Below are 22,472 nucleotides of genomic sequence, written 5' to 3' on the forward strand. Positions count from 1 at the left end.
CACATACAATCACACCATTTACCAAAAGGATCGCCCACACCAAACTTATATAGCGGCAACCACAAAATAACTCATTTACCATGTCGCCCTGAAGGTGTAACATGTAGTCACATGTCGGCTTGACCAGATCCAAAGGGATAAATGCGGATTACCAAAACAATAGCAAAATGATGTGTCTAAGTCGACCCAATCAACAAGAATACGATTCAATGCACCACAATCACCGTAAAGCTTCCGGACCCAAAAATGCTTTGTTCTACCTGAAATACTTGTTAATCAGCTACCAGTTAACAATCACTTTTGGATAAGAAGAATTACAACCGCCAGATCAGATCTCTATGAAGAGTTGCCATCAATGACAACCCTAAACCAATAATCATCCACCGGAAACCACCAGAAATCACCAAAGACCACCGAATGAGTGTCAATTGCCAACATAGTGGACATGACCTTACCTTCCCTCATCCCATGAATGGTATTTACTTAACTTGTTGTCCTATAGAATACCCAGCTACTTTACTTCATTGTTAAAAAACTATACCCCGCATATCAACTTTAGCTTAATAAACCACTTTTTTTTTTAAATCAAATTTGTTAATCCCATTCACCCCTAAAAACCATGTGAAATGCCAAACATTGGGCCGTAGTGGTGGGGTTACCCCTAAGATATGTAAGCTATCTAGATGTAACGAGGGAGAAGGAATGCTCTTTTAGTTCATCATTTGGAATCCTTTGCCACTTTTACTCTTATTAACGCTTCTTGAGAATATGAAAAGTACACATTTTTCCTTTTTTCTAAATATCTTCCCTTTGTTTATCAAAAGGCATGTCATTTCTTAAGCTACATGGTATCTAAAGTGTAGCGTCATGTTCTCCTTAGATCCTTCCGGTGCAAATATGAGGGTGTGATCAATGGGATAAGTTGATTATCTACAATAACTATGTTGCTCTATTTCGACGCACAATGAATAGGTGGTAGCTATAAACATCTTGAATAACATCTAAACAAAACTCAGACGGCATCACTTTCCACTTGAATAAAAAATTATGTAATAAAAATGATATTGAATATCAAGACACGCAATCTAAGTAGATTTATTACGAAAAGTAGGAATTTGTTAGATTTGTAATCCATCCATATCCATACTTCTCTACAACAACGCGTCGAGTGGACATAAATATAATCCATCTACAGTCTTTCGTCTCGAAATCGAACGGCTCAAGTGTCAGCCGGTTCCCCGCTGATTCAGGCATGGAAAATATCGACGTAAAGTAGAAATTGTTTAGTCTTTTATCCCTCAAAGGCAACTTCTGGTTTGGAAAGGCATGGTAGCGATACATAACAATAATTAATTGATAATGCTACCTGTACAGTGAAATACCACAGGAGAAGCAAAAAGAAAAAGTTAAAATGCAAGATTATCGGTTCGTTCTGGGAGATAAGAGATAGGAACGTTGGTGTGGGGCCTGAGAGATGCATGCATATATGTGCTCGTATGCCCATCAAAACATGCCCTTGGATACAAGAAACTTGTAAAATTTACCGAGGGAAAAGCAAGAAGGCGTTTGGAAATAGAGGGAGGAAAAGAACAAGAGCAGAAAGAAGAAAGAAGAAGAAGCAGAAGTAGAAGTAGTTTAGGGTGAAGCCGTTGCTGTTTATATGATTGTTGTTGTTGGTGAGAAGGTGACATGAATAAATTCTAGCAGCACCAGCCGCCCTCCAAGCCGCCAAAGCGTTGATATACGCCAAGACAGGCCAACGACAGTGGGCAGAAAGCGGCATGACTGCTTTCTCTGTGTTTCATTGGTGCTCCGATCCTCCGCTGTGTAAGATCTGTGACTGTTCTTTGGCATCTCATTTGTGAACTTTTATATGTGTTTTATGAAACGGGGTCGGGGAAGAGCCGGAGAAGAGCAAGGCATAGCAAGGCGCAGAGAGTAATTGCTTGAGCTTGAGCTTGAATTGGGTAGAGTCTAAGGAGGGGAGGGAAGTGAGGATAAATGCGTGCAGGAGGTTGCACGGTGACACAGACTCTGACGGCGGAGGCCGCCAGTGTGGTGAAGCATGCTGTGGCACTTGCCCGGCAGCGAGGCCATGCACAGGTCACACCATTGCATGTCGCCGCCACTTTGCTTGCACCAGGAGCCATGAGCCTCCTTCGCCGAGCTTGCCTTAAGTCTCATCCCCACTCTGCTTCCCACCCTCTGCAATGCCGAGCTCTGGAATTGTGTTTCAAGGTGGCTCTCAACCGCCTGCCCACCACTGCCGGGCCTCTTATGCAGCCTGGCCAACCGTCTCTTTCCAACGCTCTTGTTGCTGCTCTCAAGCGCGCCCAAGCCCATCAGCGGCGGGGATGTTTGGAGCAGCAGCAGCAGCCTCTTTTGGCTGTTAAGGTGGAGATGGACCAGCTCATCATTTCCATTCTTGATGACCCTTCTGTTAGCCGGGTCATGCGCGAGGCGGGCTTCTCTAGTACTTTCATTAAGAACAATCTTGAGGATGAAACTTCCCTTGCAGTCAATGTTAATTTTCCGTCCTCCTTTCATAACAGCAATGATGTTTCTGTCTCTAGATCTGCTGCCAAAATCAAGGGACTCATGGCTGAGGCCATGGAAATGGGTTGTGGCGTGCTCTATGGTCCCAATAATGGTGATATTGATAATAATGGCAGGATCAGTTTTTTCGATAGTCCTGCGTTCAAGGCTCATAGAATCATCGGTGGGTTTTCGAAAAGCGAGGATGTAGAGAGCGTGCTTGAGGTCCTGGGTGGGAAGAAGACGAGGAGGAGTAATAGTGTGATTGTAGGAGACTGCTTTCTCACTACTGAAAATGTCGTTAGAGAAGTTATGGTTCGGTTAGAAAGAGGAGATGTTCCAGATCGGCTTAAGGGCGTGCAAGTCATAAGTCCCCACTTTAGTACTGTCAGTCTAAGCAGGGATCATGTTGAACAGAAGCTTGCGGAGCTCAGAAGAACTGTTAACAGCTGCCTTATTGGCGGCTCGGCTATTATTTATGCTGGGGATCTAAGATGGGCAGTTGATAGCCATAGTAGCAATGATAATCAATATAGGAATAGTAATTACTGTGGAGTTGAGCATATATGTATGGAGTTAGGGCGTATGCTGGGCAGTCATTCAGAGACTAGGAAGGTCTGGTTAATGGCGACTGCAACTTATGAGACGTATATGAGATGCCAGAAGAGACAACCGTCTCTGGAAACTTTGTGGGGACTTCAGGCGGTTCCAGTTCCCTCTGGTGGCCTCTCCTTGACCCTTCAACCCAGGTTAATTTTCATTTTCTGTTTCTCTTCAGTTTTTAGTGTTAGTGCTGCAAAATTTATTCTACTGACAGATCTCTTAGCGTTTCAAACAGATTATATCTGTTTGCTTGTTAAACTGTGGTACGATTAATTTATTAGGGAAAGTTGTGTGTGAAAATTTAGGAGTATCTGATGGATTGTTCAGGAGCGGTGACTCAGAACTCCACTAGTTGCAGGAATTCAAAAAGTGAATAGTTCCAAGCTTGTTTTTAATTGAGTCTCTGTATCCTCGATCAGTAGCTTTCAATGAGACGATTCCACGCCAACCTAGTTCCGTGGCCCAAGTAGTTTTCACGTGGGTGAACAAACCCTTAATTTCCGTTCAGACTACTGCTCATTGCCATAACCATCGAATTAGATAATTACTTGCATAAAAAAACAATTGCTTTCTATTACAACTCCGCGTTTTTAGGCTAATGTCACTAACGAGAAGACATTCACAATTGCTGGTGTTTAATGTCAATGAAAAGATTTGTCTGTTTATCAAAAGTGATTTGGCTATTTTGATTCCTTAGAGAACACATCTGTTATTCGAAGAGCCGTGTTGACGTTTAGAATTGTCGTAGCACTAAGTTTTTCAGTAGTAATTTAAAATTTCTCCTCTAACATGGCTAACTGAGTGGATTTATCTGGTTTGCAGTATGAGTAGTCAAGATGAATCGAAGAAAAATGGATGTGATGTTTTTATTCCAAATTCACACAATCTCGTGTGGCCAATGTTGATGCCACCCTTAAAATCCGTCAACAGTAACACAGAAGATGAGCCGGCCGACAAGCTTAACTGCTGCTCCGAATGCTCTGCACAGTTCGAATCAGAAGCAGAAGTCATCCGCGAGCAAGAACGAAGATTGGTGTCAAGTGACGGCAAGTTGCCGCTGTGGCTTTTGCAATGCAAAACCGACAGAGAAACTGTTCCAATGCCCCAGGTAAACTTACTGAGTTTAACGGACTTCATTTCCTTCGTTATAACGACGTAGAAAAGAGGCCATAATTAACGAATCTAGCCCTTTCATAATCTCTGTTTTGTTACAGGTGGAGACAAAGTTGAGACAACTGCGCAAGAAGTGGAACGAGGGATGTCGTAGCAAGCATTCCTATTATTCTGAAACGTTGAAGTTGCAGAGATCTACGTTGGAATTCCCAAGAGTAAACCCTCCTACTCCCTGGTGGTGCTCACAGTCGTCCTACGGACCGGAAGCATCACGACACCAGGCCTGGCCCGTGGTGTCCACGTCATTACCTGGAATCAATGCACCAACACCTCCTGCTCCTGCTCCTGCTCCTCCCGCTTTGTCATATCAATTCTCATGGAGTACACCTGAAAATGTTGGGGATTCGAGCACAGAGCGTACAGCCAGTGTGCAGGATTCCCCCAGATGCGAACATGTCAAGACCACGCTCGCTCTGGGCTTAACCGACACCCATTTCAAGGCTACCAATCATAGTGTCGATAGCTGTACTGCATCCAAGCACCTTCCCATAGTCTCCTCCCAAACGAGACCATTCGATCCAGAAAGCGTAAAAGAATTAACTGGAATGCTTGCACAGAAGGTCCCATGGCAAAGCGAGGCCGATATCCGTGCCATCGCAAGTGCAGTTGTGGAATCCAGATCTGGCATGGTGACAAGACAGAAGAGCGTCAAGGGGAACACTTGGTTGATGGTCTTGGGCCCCGATGAAATGGGTAAACGGAAGATGGCTCAAGCTCTGGCCCAAGTAATCTTTGGTTCGCAGGAGAAGCTCCTTTGCCTTGGTGGTCCCTGCTCCCGGGGTCCAATCCATGACTCCATTGTTGATCACATTTCCAGAGGCAAAATATACTTAGACAAGCTTACGCAGGCTATAGGAATGAATCCTCACTGCGTGGTTCTGCTCGAGGACATGGAGCATGCGGACGTGCATTTCATGGGTGCGATTATGAGAGCTATGGAAAGAGGAACACTCATAGATTCCTGCGGGAGGGAAGCCAGCCTGAGCAATACCATCATATTCATGACGTCCTCCCTTGGAGCAAAGTATTTCGCCAGTTCTAGTCCCGTAAAAGGGGTGCAATTCAACGAAGAGAAGCTCTCCAAAGCATCTGCAGAACCCTGTTGGGGTTTCAAACTTGTGGTGCAAAACCAAGCAGAAGTGATGTTCGGACACAATCTGTTTAAGCGTAAGACAGAAAGGGATCCCATGCAAGAGAAAGAAAGTGATAAGAGGAAGAGAATGTCCCCTGGCTTAGACTTGAATGTGCACGCAGAGGAGCAAGGTGATAATCAAGTGGAACACAATGAAGAAGCAGTGAGCGATGTAACCCAGGAGACCGTCCTACAAAATGACGCCCTCAGTGACCAATTTCTTTCTTGTGCCCGGGCTTGCTTTTCTCAAAAGTTTTTACAGTCCCTGGACAAATGTCTAGTCTTTCATGCCTCTGATTTCGCTGGGGTTTCAGAATCCATTCTGAACAAACTGCACAATGGCTTTGGCCGAAGCACCAATGGTAGAGGTTCCCTTGAAGTGGAAGGCAAGGTTCTGGAACGGATGGTTTTATGTTTTTGGGAGTTGGCTCCCTCTGGCTGCCAAACTTTCGAAAATTGGGTGCAGGATGTATTCCAAGTGGGACTGGCACGAATGCTTTCCATGCACACTCTCACACCAAAATCTGTTGTAAAACTCTCAGCCAACACTTATATTGGGGATTGTCTCTATGCCAATACAAAACTTCCTGCAAGAGTCGAGGTCGATCCTGCTAATAATTCATGAATAATTATTGGTGGGGAGCCTTGATCGACGATGAAAGAGAGTTATTCAAGGAAACAGTCATGGCCGATTGGTGTATATAAAGGAAGAAATTTGTGGTTACCAGTTCCACAGCCAGCTAGCAGATTGGAAAAACTTCATGCCAAAGTTTTACTACATGAGAACACCTTCCAGAGAGTGGTTCTCCCATGATCATTCATTGACCGATAGCTTTGTAAGCCGCCATGAGGTTTTGTTCTTGATCTGTGATATAAGTGAACGCTTATATTTTTAATAATAATAAATGTAAACTAAGATAAAGAATTCTAGAAGAAAAGCATTTGGGTTTTTCACTGAAATTCAACGGCCATAGGATTTTTCATTGGTTGGAGAATATATTATAGATGAAGCAGCTAAATGCTTCTTTGCCTACATTCTATATATATATATGTAGCAACTTATTCTACATCTCTCTTGTTTAAACTTCTGAACTGTTCAAATTTTCCCTAGTCTTCATGTCTTTGAAGCTGGTAGCAACTTTAAATTTAAACATGTAAATTATGGCTTATTATCCAAATAGAATGTGTTTGAGTATTTTTTTCAGGTTCAAAACATTTTTTTTCTCATGTTTAAAACAGACCTCATGTTATTGATATCTGTAGTTTATTGATATCTTTTGTGTATTTTTGCAATTAGAAATATCTTTTGTATTGTATTTAAAATATGTGAATAATCAATAATTTTATAATATTTTTTTAAGGTGATTTGGATTTAGATATGTTTTTTTATGGAGGTTTTTATATCATTCATAAGTTCATTTTGCTGTTTAGTATCAAAGCACAAGTCTATGTTCGAGAGTTAAGGATTGAGGCATATCCATTTTATCAAAATCTATAGGACACAACTTCCACCTCATCCCCTATATCATCCTTTAGACATTTTCAATATTGATGGATATATATCATGGAATAACTTCGGCTTCATCCTTTGTATCATGCTTCCAAAAATTTTGAATATTGATGGATGATGCATTCAAGGAAAATACCATCACTCTCATCAATTTTGTTCAACCAAATTGAATATAAATATTTTGATTACGTTTAAATATTTTCCCTCTAAATTATTTTAAATATTATTATTTTATTAAATTTATTTAAAATTTATATTTGATTTTATTTGAATAAATTTTATTTATAATATATATCAAATTTGATTTATTACAATAACTACATTCAAACTTAAATATATTAATATCCATAATTTAAGATTTATTACAAACCCAGTAATTTACCATTTAACTCAAATTATTTCCAAAATATTTCTCCTGAATCCATTTCTTACAAAAGTTTGAAATGGGCCACATGTTTGATCCTATAAAACAAGTGATTGAAACTAAGAAAGCTATCATTAGAATTTCAAACTCGCTCCTGGTTTGCCATTCGTCCAAAAAATGCACTTATTGCCTTCAGACCCAAAGCTTAAAATAATGTGTCAATGGCGTCATCTTGGCACCAAATTTAAGAAACAGAACTGTTATTGAGTAGACCATTAGTTATGAGCATTTATTACCCCACTATTCCTTTCTCAAATCAAACTTGTATACGGTATGATAAAGAGAACAATGCTTCCGCCATCATTATATTCAACTTATGACTGTGTTCCTTACACCACAGCTCTTTAATGGAAGAACGTAAGTATCTCGTACGTTGCGTTTTTGACTTGTACGATTAAAAGTCGATTAGTTTTATATAGATGAAGGTAGAGCAGTCAATTAAAACACTGGCTTATACAAAATGATCTGAGTCAAATCTTGACAGCTCATATTTTTCCATGCCCTGTTTATGTTGCAGATCAGAATACTGTTCATCCAATGTTCTCTGATCTCTGATACGTGATCCAGACAAATGTACTGCAAACAAATAAATTGTTTATGTTCACCAATAGCATTAATTGCTATAGATTTAGTATTAGGGAACTGGGTCAGAATGATGTCAACCATTCTGAAGAGATTTGCTTTTGTTCTAACTTCTGCAGACAGCAAAAATCTGTTCCAGTATGTACAATCTCTTTAACATTTCCTAATTCGGTAATATATTTCATTCAAAATGAAAATCTTGGAAAGCTAAACACAACGAGTAATCGGTCGGGCATAAAATCTAGCAACCCAATGTGCTAGATCTGCTTTCACAGTGCTGACTGCAATGAATAAATGTTATTTATCCGTGTGAAATTTCTATTACAAATTGACTGTATAATTTCTGAGTCAATATTATAGATTAATGAATTTGAAAAAAAAATTAAAATATATATATATATATATACTTAAATCTATTAGAAATATTATAAATATATATTTGCTTTTACTATTTAAATATCTTTTTTTATTGTGTTACTGATTATTATTGGTGTGAGTTAATGCACTGTACATAATGCTAGCATTCATTTGTCAACATCTCTTCAATCCTTACTGTTCTATTTTCTATTCACCTATATATCCACAATGAAGTCCATATATTGATCTCTAATTAAATAGTTATTGCAAATTTGAATCTTAATTTAATGAAAATTGATAAAAAATCATTTTCTTTTAATTGACTAAAATTTTTATTATGACTTATATTAGACGATATATAAGAAATAGTTATATATTTTATTCTTTTATTAAGTTGCTAGGATAAAACAGTTAATACTATGTTGAAGAGCTTACTCATTATCTTTTTTATTACAATTACAAGAATTATTTGGACACTATTTGGATCAAGACTTTTTAAAATATGTATGTCGTCATTTTTAAATTGTATTCTAAGTGTTGGAACTTTAAATGTATAAAAAGATTGTGTGTTTTAAGTTATCTTTTTGGTTTAAATCATACTTTAATATTGTTTAATATGACTTTTTTGTAATGAGTAATTAAAAGTCACATCTAATGGTATGTGTTCAAATCAAAAGTAGTTTATACCATAGCATGCATTAGACCCTACACAACTATTAACTCCTCTTCTTTATTAATATTTCACAAAATATATCACTTTCTTTATTCACATCTAATTGAGCTAATTGATAGAATTGAAGTAGATTGATAAGGATATAATTTAAAAAGTAGTTCAACAAAAATTAGTTATTAGAATACATTCGCATTCATATAAGAAAAACAATATGTTTAATTTCCACAAATCATTGAGATACACTAGAATATGGATTAATTGTAATGATATCCACTTAATATAAGGAAATTAGTTAAATTTATTTTCCACAAATCAATGAAATACAATAGAATTTAATTGAGTGGCTTCTACTTATCTCCACTTCTTAAATTAATTTCTTCACTTCTTCGAAGGGACAATCCACACGCATTTTTAGGTTTTAAAGAAAATTATTTCTTCTTCTATAATAAAATTTTATATTATTTATGACACCTACTTCATAAAAGATGCTTTTAACTTTTTGTGGGGGAAATTTTTTATGTCACTTTCTAAATTATTAAATGTGTCATTTTTAATTCCTTAATGAGTCTTTATTGTTTTTGGTATACAAACCCTTTCACACAACATAAAATTGTATAATAGATTCATAGTACATTTGACTTAAATATTATAAATGTTATAAGACATTTTATCAAGATTCATTTGCATAATTTTTACCAATTTTTTGTATTAATATTTAATACACATTGAATTTCAAATTTTCAAATTCCCTTAATTTAAAATATTTAAAACTCCATAATTAGCTCTTAGGGATTTATTTTTCATTAATTAATCTAAAAGACATGTCATATTTGTTAGTGCACAATTTTAGATTGCACAAATTTGACAATATATACTTTTCTAGTGCTCTTCATATTAATAAATTATCCTAAATATCTTCACTATAAATCCATATTGTGTATACTATTCTTTATCATTTGCTTATTTTTTCTATCCCTTTCCCTTGTCGCAATTTCCTTGTATTTGTTCATTTTTAATGCTACATATTTTGTAGTCATAGAACTATAGTTCTTGAATATTTGTCTCTTCTTCTTCACTTATGCACTTTATATCTAACTAATTAGTGAATTAAATTAAGAAGCTACATTTATGTGAAGTGGATATTTCATATCTAAATGATGAATGAGTACTAGTTAAAGAGTTGTTGGTTGTGTGATTGGTTGATATTAATATTACTACCTTATGATCAATGATGGTCCATGAATTTAATAGCAATGGGTAGTCCATGTAGGTGGGTTTACACGGTTTTTGAGGTCTAAAGGTCAATTCAATATGATATATATGCTTGTTTATCTCACATGTTCATTGGTCAAAAGTAAGTACACAAGCATCCATTGAGCCTACACCATTAAGAATCATTTAATATAGGTTTACAAGTGGCTTGGTAGTCTAAGTTTTGTGGGACTGGTCTTGTGGAATAGATTTATATGTAATAAAAAATGAGTGACATAGAATATTATAACTAGCAATAATAAAATTGAATAAAGATAGGTTACCTCACAAGTCCTTTCCCTATTTAGCAACATATATGGTGGAAATTGGAGTCTTAGTCTACAAAGGTAAAATAAGAAATTATTTAGTCCATACTTCCACTTTCATTGGGGAACACTCAATTAGGGTTGGCTTTAGTCTTTAAGTAGAGTTGAGTTCTTTTGTTGATCACTCCTCTTTGATATTAATGTGGTTGATGTAACAAAGGAAAATGGATTCTAGCCTAAACATGCAAACTGGAAACTATTTTCTAATGGATTCTAGCCTAAACATGCAAACTGGAAACTATTTTCTAAAAAATACATTAGAGAACAACCAATTAAGTGCAACTTTAGACCCTTGGGAGAGAAGGGAGCTACCGTTTTGATTTGATTAGAAATTGAAAATGCAAGAACTAACCTAAATAACGTAAATTGACAATAATCAACGTGAAAAAATAAATGCATAAATGGTTATCAATTGAGATGTACATAATTGTAAAGGGGATATAAAGAGTGTGGATTAGGAAAAGATAACTGATACAAAATGTGTTCAAGCCTCTTATGGACTCACTAAACTCCTCTCCACTTGGACCAACCTTCAAAGTCCTTTGACCTCTAAGTTCACTCACAATAACTAAATGAAGATATGAAACTAATTCTACTTGCAGATAAAAAATTTAAGCACAAAACTCAAAATAAAAATTAATAGATATTGTCTTGTAGACTCTATGAGCTCTCTATCTAGGATGCATGTGCAAGTTGTGGACAACATTATAGCACATTGACATCCTATACAAACAAAGCGCATAGATTATACACCAAAAAATGAAACAATGACTAGACAAGGACTATGTTTGTTGAATGTGATGAAAATAAGAATGAGAAGATAACAACTAACTAAATTTACACAACAAAAATGTAAGAAAGGGTAGAAGAATTTAATATATTTTCAATGACTGTAAGCCCCAATCAAGGCAATGCTTCTCTTTCAACAAACCCATGCATAGAAGAATAGAGACAAGATGTTGGGGTTGTGATTTAGAGGTCTACCATAGTAAATCCCCTCCTTCGGTGCTCCCACCTCCATGGACAACCAAGATAGATAAAAAGATAAAATGATAAAATAGATACATTAAAAGAAGCAATACACATGATATGCTAAATATAGATATTTTAAATGAAAAATACAACAAAAGATGAAAAAGAAACTCCCCTCCAACACCAACAAGTGGGAAGCTTTGCTAGAGTGAATATGAGAATAAATATCTTATACATGTGAAGCTATTGTGGTGATGGAATCGGTGAATGAAATTTTCATAATACTAATGAGATAGATTTTGATTACAAATGAGAGTCCAAATGATCAAGAAAACCAAGTAGAAGAAGACAAAAAATGATGCAAAATGGCAAGATGTAGAGCCCAAAAAAGAATCCTAACATCAATGCACACAGAAGGAGTCGTTGCAATACCAAGATAATTAGGTGTAACATCGAGCAACGATCATGTTTAGATTACATTTTTGTCAAATGAATGTGAAGATTACAGACATCTTCATGATGCATAATTTTCCCCTAAAAAAATAGTTAACATGGTCAATAATGAAGACAAAGAGGTAACTAAGCATGCTAGATAGGCGATTGAGGTGGAAGCCAAAGGTGGATCTCTAATTCCCAATATTGAGTAACTACAAAGTCACTTGGGTCCCCTAGTAGAGTGCAAACACATAAAGACAAATGTCACTTCCTAGTTCCTATATCCAAGTACCTATAGAGTAACTTGGGTCCTGCAGGAAGCCACAAACATGTAAAAATAAGCATAAGGGAACATAGATATAGGCACACACAAATATAAAAGATAAGAAGAGTGCCATCCTAGAAATATCCCCATCAGATCATCATCCTTCTAGTGTTGATCATATGAGGAGGTAGGATGATCCTATATAGGGAAAATCACAAGGGTGGTACTGGGTGCCTCACCAATAGGAAGAGTCAAGGATGATGCAACATCAATATTTTAGCATCCAATAACTCCTAATAGGAAAGAATAAATGACTATTTTTAAATTGTAGACAATGTTGGAATTTTCTCTAAACAGTCAAGAACATGCCCCTCTAAAGTAGAGGAAAGTGACTAAGCCTGAGGTGGTGAAACATGAACTACATTGCTTCCCTTTGAAAGATGGGTGACCTGACTAACTCAAGAGAAGATAGAGCCTACTCAACAACACACAAAAGTAGATAAAGAAGTCACCAAAAGTAATTTCTAATGATAAAACTCTAGAATGGGGCCCTATTCAAATGTGTGGTTAGGTTTCCATAGAATCAGAGGCCTCCTATCAATAATAGTAGATTTAAGGAAAGTGATAAAGCTATGATGAAGATGTGGTAGTGAAGGAGGACCAGACAATGTTGCATTAGACACAACCTTTGTATGCAACATGTCGATTGACTAAGAAAATGGAGGGATGTCTTACAATGAGGTGATGAGTGGTAGCTCCAAGGATAGAGTGATGAAGACCTATACTCATTTAGGGTGAGGGTCATCTATAGTCCTAGGGACAATGGGAAGAAACACGAAGGATGGAGCAGAAGTGGATGCAAATGTAGAGTTAATAACAGGAGCAACAAGAGTGGAAGCAAGAATGAACACAATAGGAGTAGGAGTGGACATTGACAAATCAACCTTATCCCTCAAAGAAATCTCATGTTCCCCAACCATTTCCTGATGATTATGCTTACACACATGTGCAAGATGGTTCTGGTGTAGATGGGGACTAGGAAGAGAAGCTTGAGAAGGTCTAGTAGAATCCTATTCCAAAAATAGAGACCATTGGTGTTGTCACTTGTAGAGAAGAACCCCAATCATTGAGGCAACTGGTGCCACTATTAACTAAATTGTAAGCTTAGTTGTAGACATCCTTCCCCACATTTCTCTAGGAGTAATCAGATTAATAGGGGGTACCCTCAGATGCTGAGATACAAGATCCAAGGATGAAGGACGAGCAGGAGGTAAGTGCACACCCTTACCATAACAAGTATGATGAGGGATATTAGTGATTATGGGTAGCTCGAATAGAGGATTGGCCTTAGATGTTAGTAGCATGGGTGTCTTTCCCTTGACTATGTTAAGAACAATTATAGGAACAAAAGGCACCACAAAATGCTATTAGTCCTTGGTGGATGGAGAGGTGTCCCCTAAGGAATGAGTATGACCTTAGCCCTTGATAAAGAGAGAGAAAAGGAGACAATATGCTATAGTACAAGAGAAAACAATGAGGAACTAAAGTAGACGTAGGAGGAGCTAAAGATACAATAGGATTAACTAATTTAGGTTCCTACTCCCCAATCTTATATTTATAGTAAGCCATGTATAATAGATCACCATCATGAATCATAGGCCAAATTAAAGTAGGACAAAAATAATCAAGTGAAAAACCCCAAAACGCCATTACTAGTTGTTATCTAGTATCTTGGACATCATGCATTATACCCTCTTGAGGAAACTTCAAACATTTGTGAACACCGAGGGGACCACATCGTTAGCAACCAGCCAAGGAATAACCAGGTTATCATGCAATAGGTCTGACTTAGGGATAACAACTAACTTTTTATTTACCACCTTGGATCCCATAGGGACCATCAAGGTGGTGCAACACAAAGGAGGAACATATATCCCATCATTTATTCAAACTATAGTATGACACTGATTATATCTTTCCCAATGAAATCCATTAATAAACAAAGCCTCTTCCATAATAACATCAACTTCACACTAAGGATCAACCATTATACCCATGATAGTGGGACTATTTATCTATTAAGGGATGCAAAGAGGAGTGGGCTCCCCACTATATAAAGCATCTAGAGGTGTGAAAAATATGTTGGGATATTTTTTTCTTTGGCTTAGGGGTGAGATTAGAGTGTTGGCATTTGGAGGAATTGATTATGTGTTGCATTCATGTTTTGTCATTGATGGCAACACCAACTATTTTGATTGTTTACCAGTTTTCGGTTGGTTTTGGTAGAGTGGTTGGTTTATGATATAGATCCGGTATGATCCGGTATGCTTTGGTTTGTGGAATTGATTTGGATTTATCATTCATGCTATTCAGATGTGTATCATGATCAGTTGGTTCAGGATTTGATGACCCAAGAGCTATCATTTGTTCTAGTAAGCCTTTTGGTCATCGGTAAGTGTTTTACCAGGAGATATTTGTTGAAGATATTTTGATGTACATGATAAGTGGTGTTGGTGCGGCTTCTAGATGTCTTTCGGGATGCTGTTGGCTATCATGTTTGTGTTCCTATTGATTTGTGGTGTTGGATTTGGTTTATGGCGACCTATTTTGGGTCTGGTGCTATCTAGGTTATGGACCAATTTATGTAATGTGTTGGAGGATGTTCCTAATGCGTTACCAACGGGATTTAATGATCAATTTACATTATTTTCAGCCTAAGTCAACTTGGTTGATCATTAGATTTCAGGTTTTTGTTATTAATTTATTGTATCATCTTTTAGGTGGCCAACCTAATTGTTTAAGTCCTGGTTTGGTATTGATTCACGCTAAAAAGGAGGCATAAGACACACAAGTTCAAATGTTAATATGTTAGTGATAATCAAAACGAAACACAAATGAACCTGTGATCCTTAACATGCATATCAAGAGAGATATAAAGCAAACAACAAGAAGCATATACAAACGAAGGAAGGAAAGAAAGCCCCCCAACATGCTCCCCAACATGCTCATAGATGCTCCTCCCTTGTTCCTCTCCTCTCCAAGTTCCACATGAGTGTAACTCCCATTTTTTGAACTATTCATGGATGTCTTATGAAGATTAAAGATGCTTATGAAAATGAGAACAAATGCCTATGCATGTGTAAATAAGTTACTATGAGAAAGCGCCTAATTAGTCTATGTAAATTTTATCAAAATAACAATGCTAATGCTTCTAAAATTCTCTCTTAAAATGACTATAAGTTTGATGCATTAAGACTTCTCCTTGTTTTTTTTAAAATGAAGAATAAGAGCTCTAGTTATAGGAGAAATAGGGCAATGGATGGTCAAGATTGAATAATCTTAACAAGGGTTAGAATTGAAAGTTAATCAATCCATATGATGGCCTTCAACCCAATCCCATGATGACAAATGTAAACATGAGATGGCTTGAGAGGAGAGGGAAGAAGCATTTAATTCTTGAGATGACATGAAGGTTACCTTGGGAGGGTTTGGTTAGGCTTTAGTTAGTGAATAAAGCTTTTATCCAATGGATAATGCTTTTATCCAATGGATAAACTCTTGTGCAAGAGTTAATGGGGATAACCATGGTCAAAGCAATGAATGCTTGAAGAGACCCATGAGTTAAATGAGGGTTGAGTTAGAGGAAAAGCCTCTAACCATGTGGCTGAGTTGAGTTTAACCATTAATAGTCATGTAAGAGCCATAAATGGTTATGTAAGAACCATAAAGGGTTTGGAAGACTTTAGGGGTTAACTTGTCGGAGAATAAAAGCCTTTAATTCTTTTCAAAGACTTTGAGGCTTTTGAGAAGTGACTTCTCTTTACTTAAGAATGTGACAATAATTAGAAAGGGGATTAGGCTGATTTGGAATGGATTAGAAAAATCTAGAATGGGTTTAAGATGGAAGTGGGTTTGGTGGGTGAGAGAAAATAGGATTTTAAATAAAATAAAATTCATTCATTTCAACTAAAATTGTGTCACTTGCATTTGTAGGAGAATGCAAGTGGGGGGGGGAGTTTAGAGATTTAAATAAATTTTTATTTATTTATTTAATATGAGGAAAGGGATTAAATTAAACAAATATGCTTTATTTATTTAATTAATTGTAAGAGTATGGTTTAATGAATTAATTTAAATAAATTGAATAATTTATTTAGTTAATAGAAGAAGAGGTTTGAGGAAGAATTATTAAATATTCATTTAATTAAGTGGACAGATCTATGTGTCTACATTTGCCCCCCTTTGAGATGGTGGGGTTTATCACATTGTTTCAAAGAATGAAAAATAGGTATAAGAAATATGCCCCATAAATGTTAATTTAGTGGGTGGTATGCCCCCTAGAGAGATGGGCCAAAAAAATTCAAAAAATCGAGTGATCTCTCAAAAAAGAGAAAGAAAATGGGTGAGATAGAATAGAAGAAATTAGAAAGAAATGGTGAAAGAATGGGAGAAAACAGAGTTAATATGAAGAAATGAGAGGCTTTCGTAGTTCATAGGGACCACGGCGGTGAGCGGGGTGAATTACGGTTAGGGCTGGGGGTATATTTGGAGGGGAAGGGGTAAAAATGTCTCATTTGCACCTATCTCCCAGGCAGTTTGGAGCTCTGGTAGTGACCTTTGACGAAGGAGTGAGCAACAGTCATCATGGTCATGCCTATAGCAGATCACTAGTTAGAGCGGATCCATCGATACTAGTGGCCAGAGGACTACGGATCAGTGGTACACAAATCTTGAATTTTTCTTTTTTTAATGTATTTTTGTCATGTTTTTTCAAGCATCAAAGTTCAAGTAAGACAATAGTGCTAAACCTGTGTTTTAGCGCTTTTGTCACCTAAAGTAGTGCTATTGTGTCGCAATGGCGCTATTGCATAGTTGTTTTAATCTTGTTGTCTATTTAGCATTATTGTGTCATAGTGATAGCACTTTTGTAGTTTAGTGCTATTGGATAGGTGTTGTGGTGCTTTTGTGAGAAAATAGCGCTATGGTATAGCTGTTGTAGCGCTTTTGTTGTTATAGCGCATTTGTATCATAGTAATAGCACTATTATCAGGAGAGTAGCGCGATTCTGGTAAAATGCCCCACTGCTAAATAAAATATCTCTTGATGCCTCTGTTGATTGATTGATTGGTTGTTTTGATGAATCATAGCAGCCCCGTTGAGACTAGGTCATTGTGATAAATGCCTGTTGTAGTTTAGGTTTTCCATAATCGATTACCTATTGAGACCCGAAGATACTTGATTAAAAAGTTGTTGTTGGTAGTCTAGGTTGAAACTTAAGAAAGTTTGTAGCAAAACAACTAATATGTGTTGATATGTGTAGGAGGATCTTCCCATCGTACAGATGCAGGAGTGACACCCTGCGACACAGCAGTTGCATGAGTAGTTGACAGAGACAGAGATAGATTGTATCTATGTACTTGGTTTATATGACATGATGTACCTACCCATGATTCAGACGAATCATAGACTATTGACAGCGTTGGCTGAACGATGGCACAATGAGACGTGCTCCTTTCATTTGGTGATGGGAGAGATGACGGTGACTTTGGAGGACATGTGGAGGATACTTCATATCCCAATTGGAGGGGAGCTGCGACATATGGTCAGCACCTGGGGATGGCAGTCGTGTAGAGGATATTCGTCAATGACATGTACATTGAGGATGGATCTATGGCGTGGGAGGATATAGATGTGCTTTATGAACCCCTACCATCAGTACTAGTAGGTATCGTTGGGGGTTTTCTTTGCCTCGATCGATATTCGTATGGATTGGCCATTGGGTGGGGTCAAGTAATAGAGCAGACGGTGATGAAGGGGACCCGCTATGCATGGGGGCCATTTGTGTTAGCGCACCTTTATAGGGATTTACATGAGGCAGTGTACTGAGAGACTAGATCACTAGGGGTAGGGATCACTTTGCTACATATCTGGGCTTGGGAGCACTTGCTAGTCACACATTTGGTATGTTTGAGGTTTACGGCGATAGATCAACCCTATATTTTTATGTATGGAGGTTTGACGATCCAGCCCCATTTGGAGAAGTTGGAGTTTTGGTGACGAGCATTGGATGACTTAGATATGGTCATATGGAGGCCGTATAGTCATTGTGAGGTTTGGGAGGATGATGGAGAGGCCTTACTGTATGTGTATATGACACGTTTTTTGATTGGTCGCACATCCTATGTTGTGGAGAGATAGTTGCCAGGGACACTGATGAGACAATTTGGACGAAGGTAGAGTATGCCGAGGTGGAGGTAGTGGGGGAGGTGGAGCTGGTGGGGTAGATATATTTGGGGGTGGAGGTGGTGTTGGCATTGGGCCAACATCCCTTGCGGGGATTCGCGACATGGTTTAACAACCTCCTGTGGATTCTATAAGTCTAGTGGTTATATCGGGCATTGTCAGGTCGATCTTTTGGTGCAACGGCAACCCTAGCTTGTAACAAGTGGTATCAAAGCTTGGTCATAGGTTGGAATCACACAGGCCGCGACGAGTGACGCTGGGAGGGGGATTGTTGGTAGTGGTCCAACGTCCCTCGTGGGGATTCATGACATGGTTTAACAACCTCTTGTTGATTCTATAAGTCTAGTGGTTATATCGGGCATTGACAGGTCAATCTTTTGGTGCAATGGCAACCCTAGCTTGTAACAGGTGGATTTGGAGGGGGAGGTGGTGGAGGAGGATAGTTATAGTGGAGAGGCAGAGGGGGGCAGCCTTTATGAATGTTGCAGGGTCTGCTGATATAGGGAGCAGCGAGAGGAGGCAGAGATGTCAGTGGGGGAGAGGGTAGTGGTGAGGTGATGGAGATGAGAGAGGGAGCCGCAAATGGTGGAGAGGATCCTATGGAGATGGGAGAGGGAGACCTATCAGAGATTATGATATTATGGTTGCAGACTCGACTGACAACAACTGAGGCACAGTTGGAGGATAGAGAGGCAGAGATTGCAGCCAAGGATGTCCATCTTTTTGTACAAGGTCAAGTTGACTAGAGTCATGCGAGAGAGAGATGATCTGGTGGATAGAGTGAGGGAGCTACAGGATAGAGTTTGGGTTTTCGGGGGAGCATAGGGATAGAGTCCGACTGGGGAGGTGCTGAGGGAGATGCGGCAAGTAGGGGGAGAGATTGACTACTGGTGAGGATTATATGAGTGGGTTGTGTCGGTTAGTTAGCGAGCGATGAGCTACTCCCAGATGCGATAGGTGAGATCAGAGTGGTCTCAGAGGGTTCAGAGTGGCGATGGTGTTATGGGTCCTCCTTAGTGGTATGGTGAGGGTGGTGGGGGAGCAGCATCTGGCCAGAGTGCCATTTGAGGTGTTTCTATGTATTGTTACATTTTTACTAGACTAATACTTGGATGGCTCTTGGTAGCTGATATTTGTAGACATCATTGTACTCTAATACATGTATTCTTTTTGATGTGACATATGATGAGATCTCATTTTTGTGGTGATGATATGATATGGATCCATGTGATGACATGTATGTTTTTATGCAGGATTATGATATGAGTTATTCTTAGATGCATGCTATGGAGATGTTTATTTTCTAGATGTACATGTTGATGATATGATTTCTATATGTATGATATGGATGATTTGATAACATGTGGATGCAGGTTAATAGATAGATGATGCTTTTGTAATGATATTAATGTGATGCAATGATGATGATTTATACTAAATGATGAGATGAGATAATGAATAATGATATTGTGATAGATAATATTGTACATGTTAAAATGATGAGATGATGATATGAGTAAATGATGCGTGTTTTTAAGATGAATCTAAGTGAATGAAATGTTTATGAAAATTTTATGTATGTTTCTAGATGAATGTATTGAAATGGATGGCTGAATGTACTTAATGATTAAATGCACTTTAAAAACTTCAACCAAATGATTGAGATGCAACTAAATGATAGTAAATGTATCTTAATGATTAAATGAATGCACTAAATGGATAGATGAATGTTCTTGATGATGGATAAAAAAATGCACTTAAATGCAACTAAATGATGATAAATGAATGTACTAAACAACTAAATGATGATAAATGATTTGTAATGATTAGATGAATGCAACTTAATGATTGAGATGCAACTAGATGATAGTAAATGTGCCTTAATGACTAAGTGAATGAACGTCAATAACTAACATGTAACTAAAATGGAAGTAAATGAGTGAAATGATTTGAAATGCATCTAATTGAATCCAAATGCACTTAATGCCACTAAATGAAATGATGAAATGCAAGTAAAGGATAATAAATGCACTTGATGTTTTTGAATGCACTAAATTGATGAATTAACAAATGTATTTATATGAAAATATGAATGGATTTAATGAATCTAAATGCAAGTAAAGGATAATGAACTTAATGCATTTAATGCAACTAAATGATAATGTCACGCCTTCATGATATATGAATGCAAGTTTGTGAGAATTTGCGGATGTGGAATGGAGATGTGAGATGATGTATCAGAGAACTTCGTCATGATTGTACCCAAGACTAATTTATTTTAGGTTCTTTCTCATAGAAACCTGAATTAGTTGCATGGAAACAATAGATATGAATAATGAATGAGCAAATGGATGGGTGATATGCAATGGAATGCAATATAAACAAATGATATGAGATGACGATCCATGGATTATTCATAGTGCTTAATTTTCATCATTGAGAACGGTAGTATCAATCTTGGCCGAGGTATCTGAAACCACGGTTGAGCATTTCACCTATAAGCAAACATCACAGATAAGGAAAGTTCCCCTCCATTCTGGTTCATGTACAAATGGTCGAGGTATATGATGTAGTCAGTAAGCCATAGTGATCCATGACTATATTTTTGCATAGGATCACGTAGCTTAGTGAACTTCCCACGTAGACACCATTAGTACATGCCCCAAAACTTCATTAGATCAATCCGCAAATAGAAAACAAAGAAAAAGATATCAGGAGCCATCCCGACTACTCTAATCACTTGTGGATATCTTGGAGTAGCATACAAACCTAATATAAATAGAAAAATACCAAATCGACCAAGTACTTATTAGCCAAAATGAATTTTCTTGTCAAAGAAAATGTTACCATCTCTTGTTTGTGAGGATGGATACATCCTTGTGAAGACAGTTGTGTACAGATGTTTTGATTGGTTGGTTGATTTGGTAAGTGGTCATCATTTGAGTAGCTCAAAATGTTTTTGTTGTGTCTTTTGTGATATGTATGTACAAGGAATAATATATTTTGTAGTTTTTGAATGATTTTTGATGTTTTTGTCATGTTTTTGGATTTTGTGAATGTTTTTGGGATTTTGCTTAAGATTTTATGAATGTTTTTGGTATTTTATTTAGGACATTGTTCAATGAATCACAAGTAATGTAGAATCCACTTCCATTAGCAGGTTTAAGAACATTTTGCCCCCAAGATGTTTCTATGAAAGCGTGATGCGGGACACATAAGGTAACAACCCCGATTGCAGATCAACAACAAGCCATGGTTTTAATGATGGGTGAATGAATGCAATGGATGTGATCGCAACAAGTCTAAAAGAAAATGGAGCCATAGCCTTTACAAATGGCACCTGTTTTCTAGGTTTTCACCACTGTACTTACCCAAGGTGCCGCCAGAGTGGTTTTCACCATTTGGATGAATGATTTTTCTTTACTATTTTCTTTATTTTTTGTATTTTTGTATTTTGTTCAAGACTGTTTTCTGATTTTTTTTTGGTTTTTTTTGCTATTTAGAGGATCCTGATGCTTTGCACAACTTATGTATGAAATCTTTTTAGAAGCATGTTGTTGATTGGATTTGCTAGTGGTTCTCCTTCTGAAGTTGCTAACTGATATGCCCCAGACCCAAAGATGGTAGTGATAACATATGGACCCAGCAAATTGGATTCAAACTTACCCTGATGTTCTATGTTTGGTTGATTATGAGGATTCTCCCTGAGAATAAGATCTCCTACCTCAAATGTGCGAGGTTTGACCTGATGATTGTAGCTTCTACTCATGCGCTCCTGATAGGCTTTTAGGTGGCTGTAGGCAGCTTGTCACTTTTCATCAAGTAGTTCCAAGTCCTGAAGATGTGAGACTCATTATGCTTCATCATCTATTAGATTGTACAAGGAGACCCATAGAGATGGTATTTCAACCTCAATAGGTAGGATGGCTTCTGCTCCATAAACCAGTGAGTATGGGGTTGCGCTTGTAGGGGTTAGAATGCTAGTTCGATA

General features: G+C 37.5%; 1 protein-coding gene across 1 annotated transcript; it reads left to right on the forward strand.

Annotated features, from left to right (window-relative positions):
* Nucleotides 1-1,476: 1,476 nt before the first annotated feature.
* Nucleotides 1,477-6,510, forward strand: LOC131063254 (protein SMAX1-LIKE 3). The gene is made up of 3 exons (XM_057997042.2): nt 1,477-3,284; nt 3,961-4,246; nt 4,353-6,510. Exons 1-3 carry the CDS (start codon nt 2,002-2,004, stop codon nt 6,066-6,068), a joined length of 3,285 nt encoding a protein of 1,094 aa, XP_057853025.2. The 5' UTR covers nt 1,477-2,001; the 3' UTR covers nt 6,069-6,510.
* The last annotated feature ends 15,962 nt before the right edge of the window (nt 6,511-22,472 follow it).

This window comes from Cryptomeria japonica, chromosome 9, assembly GCF_030272615.1.
Source record: "Cryptomeria japonica chromosome 9, Sugi_1.0, whole genome shotgun sequence".
NCBI lineage: Eukaryota > Viridiplantae > Streptophyta > Pinopsida > Cupressales > Cupressaceae > Cryptomeria > Cryptomeria japonica.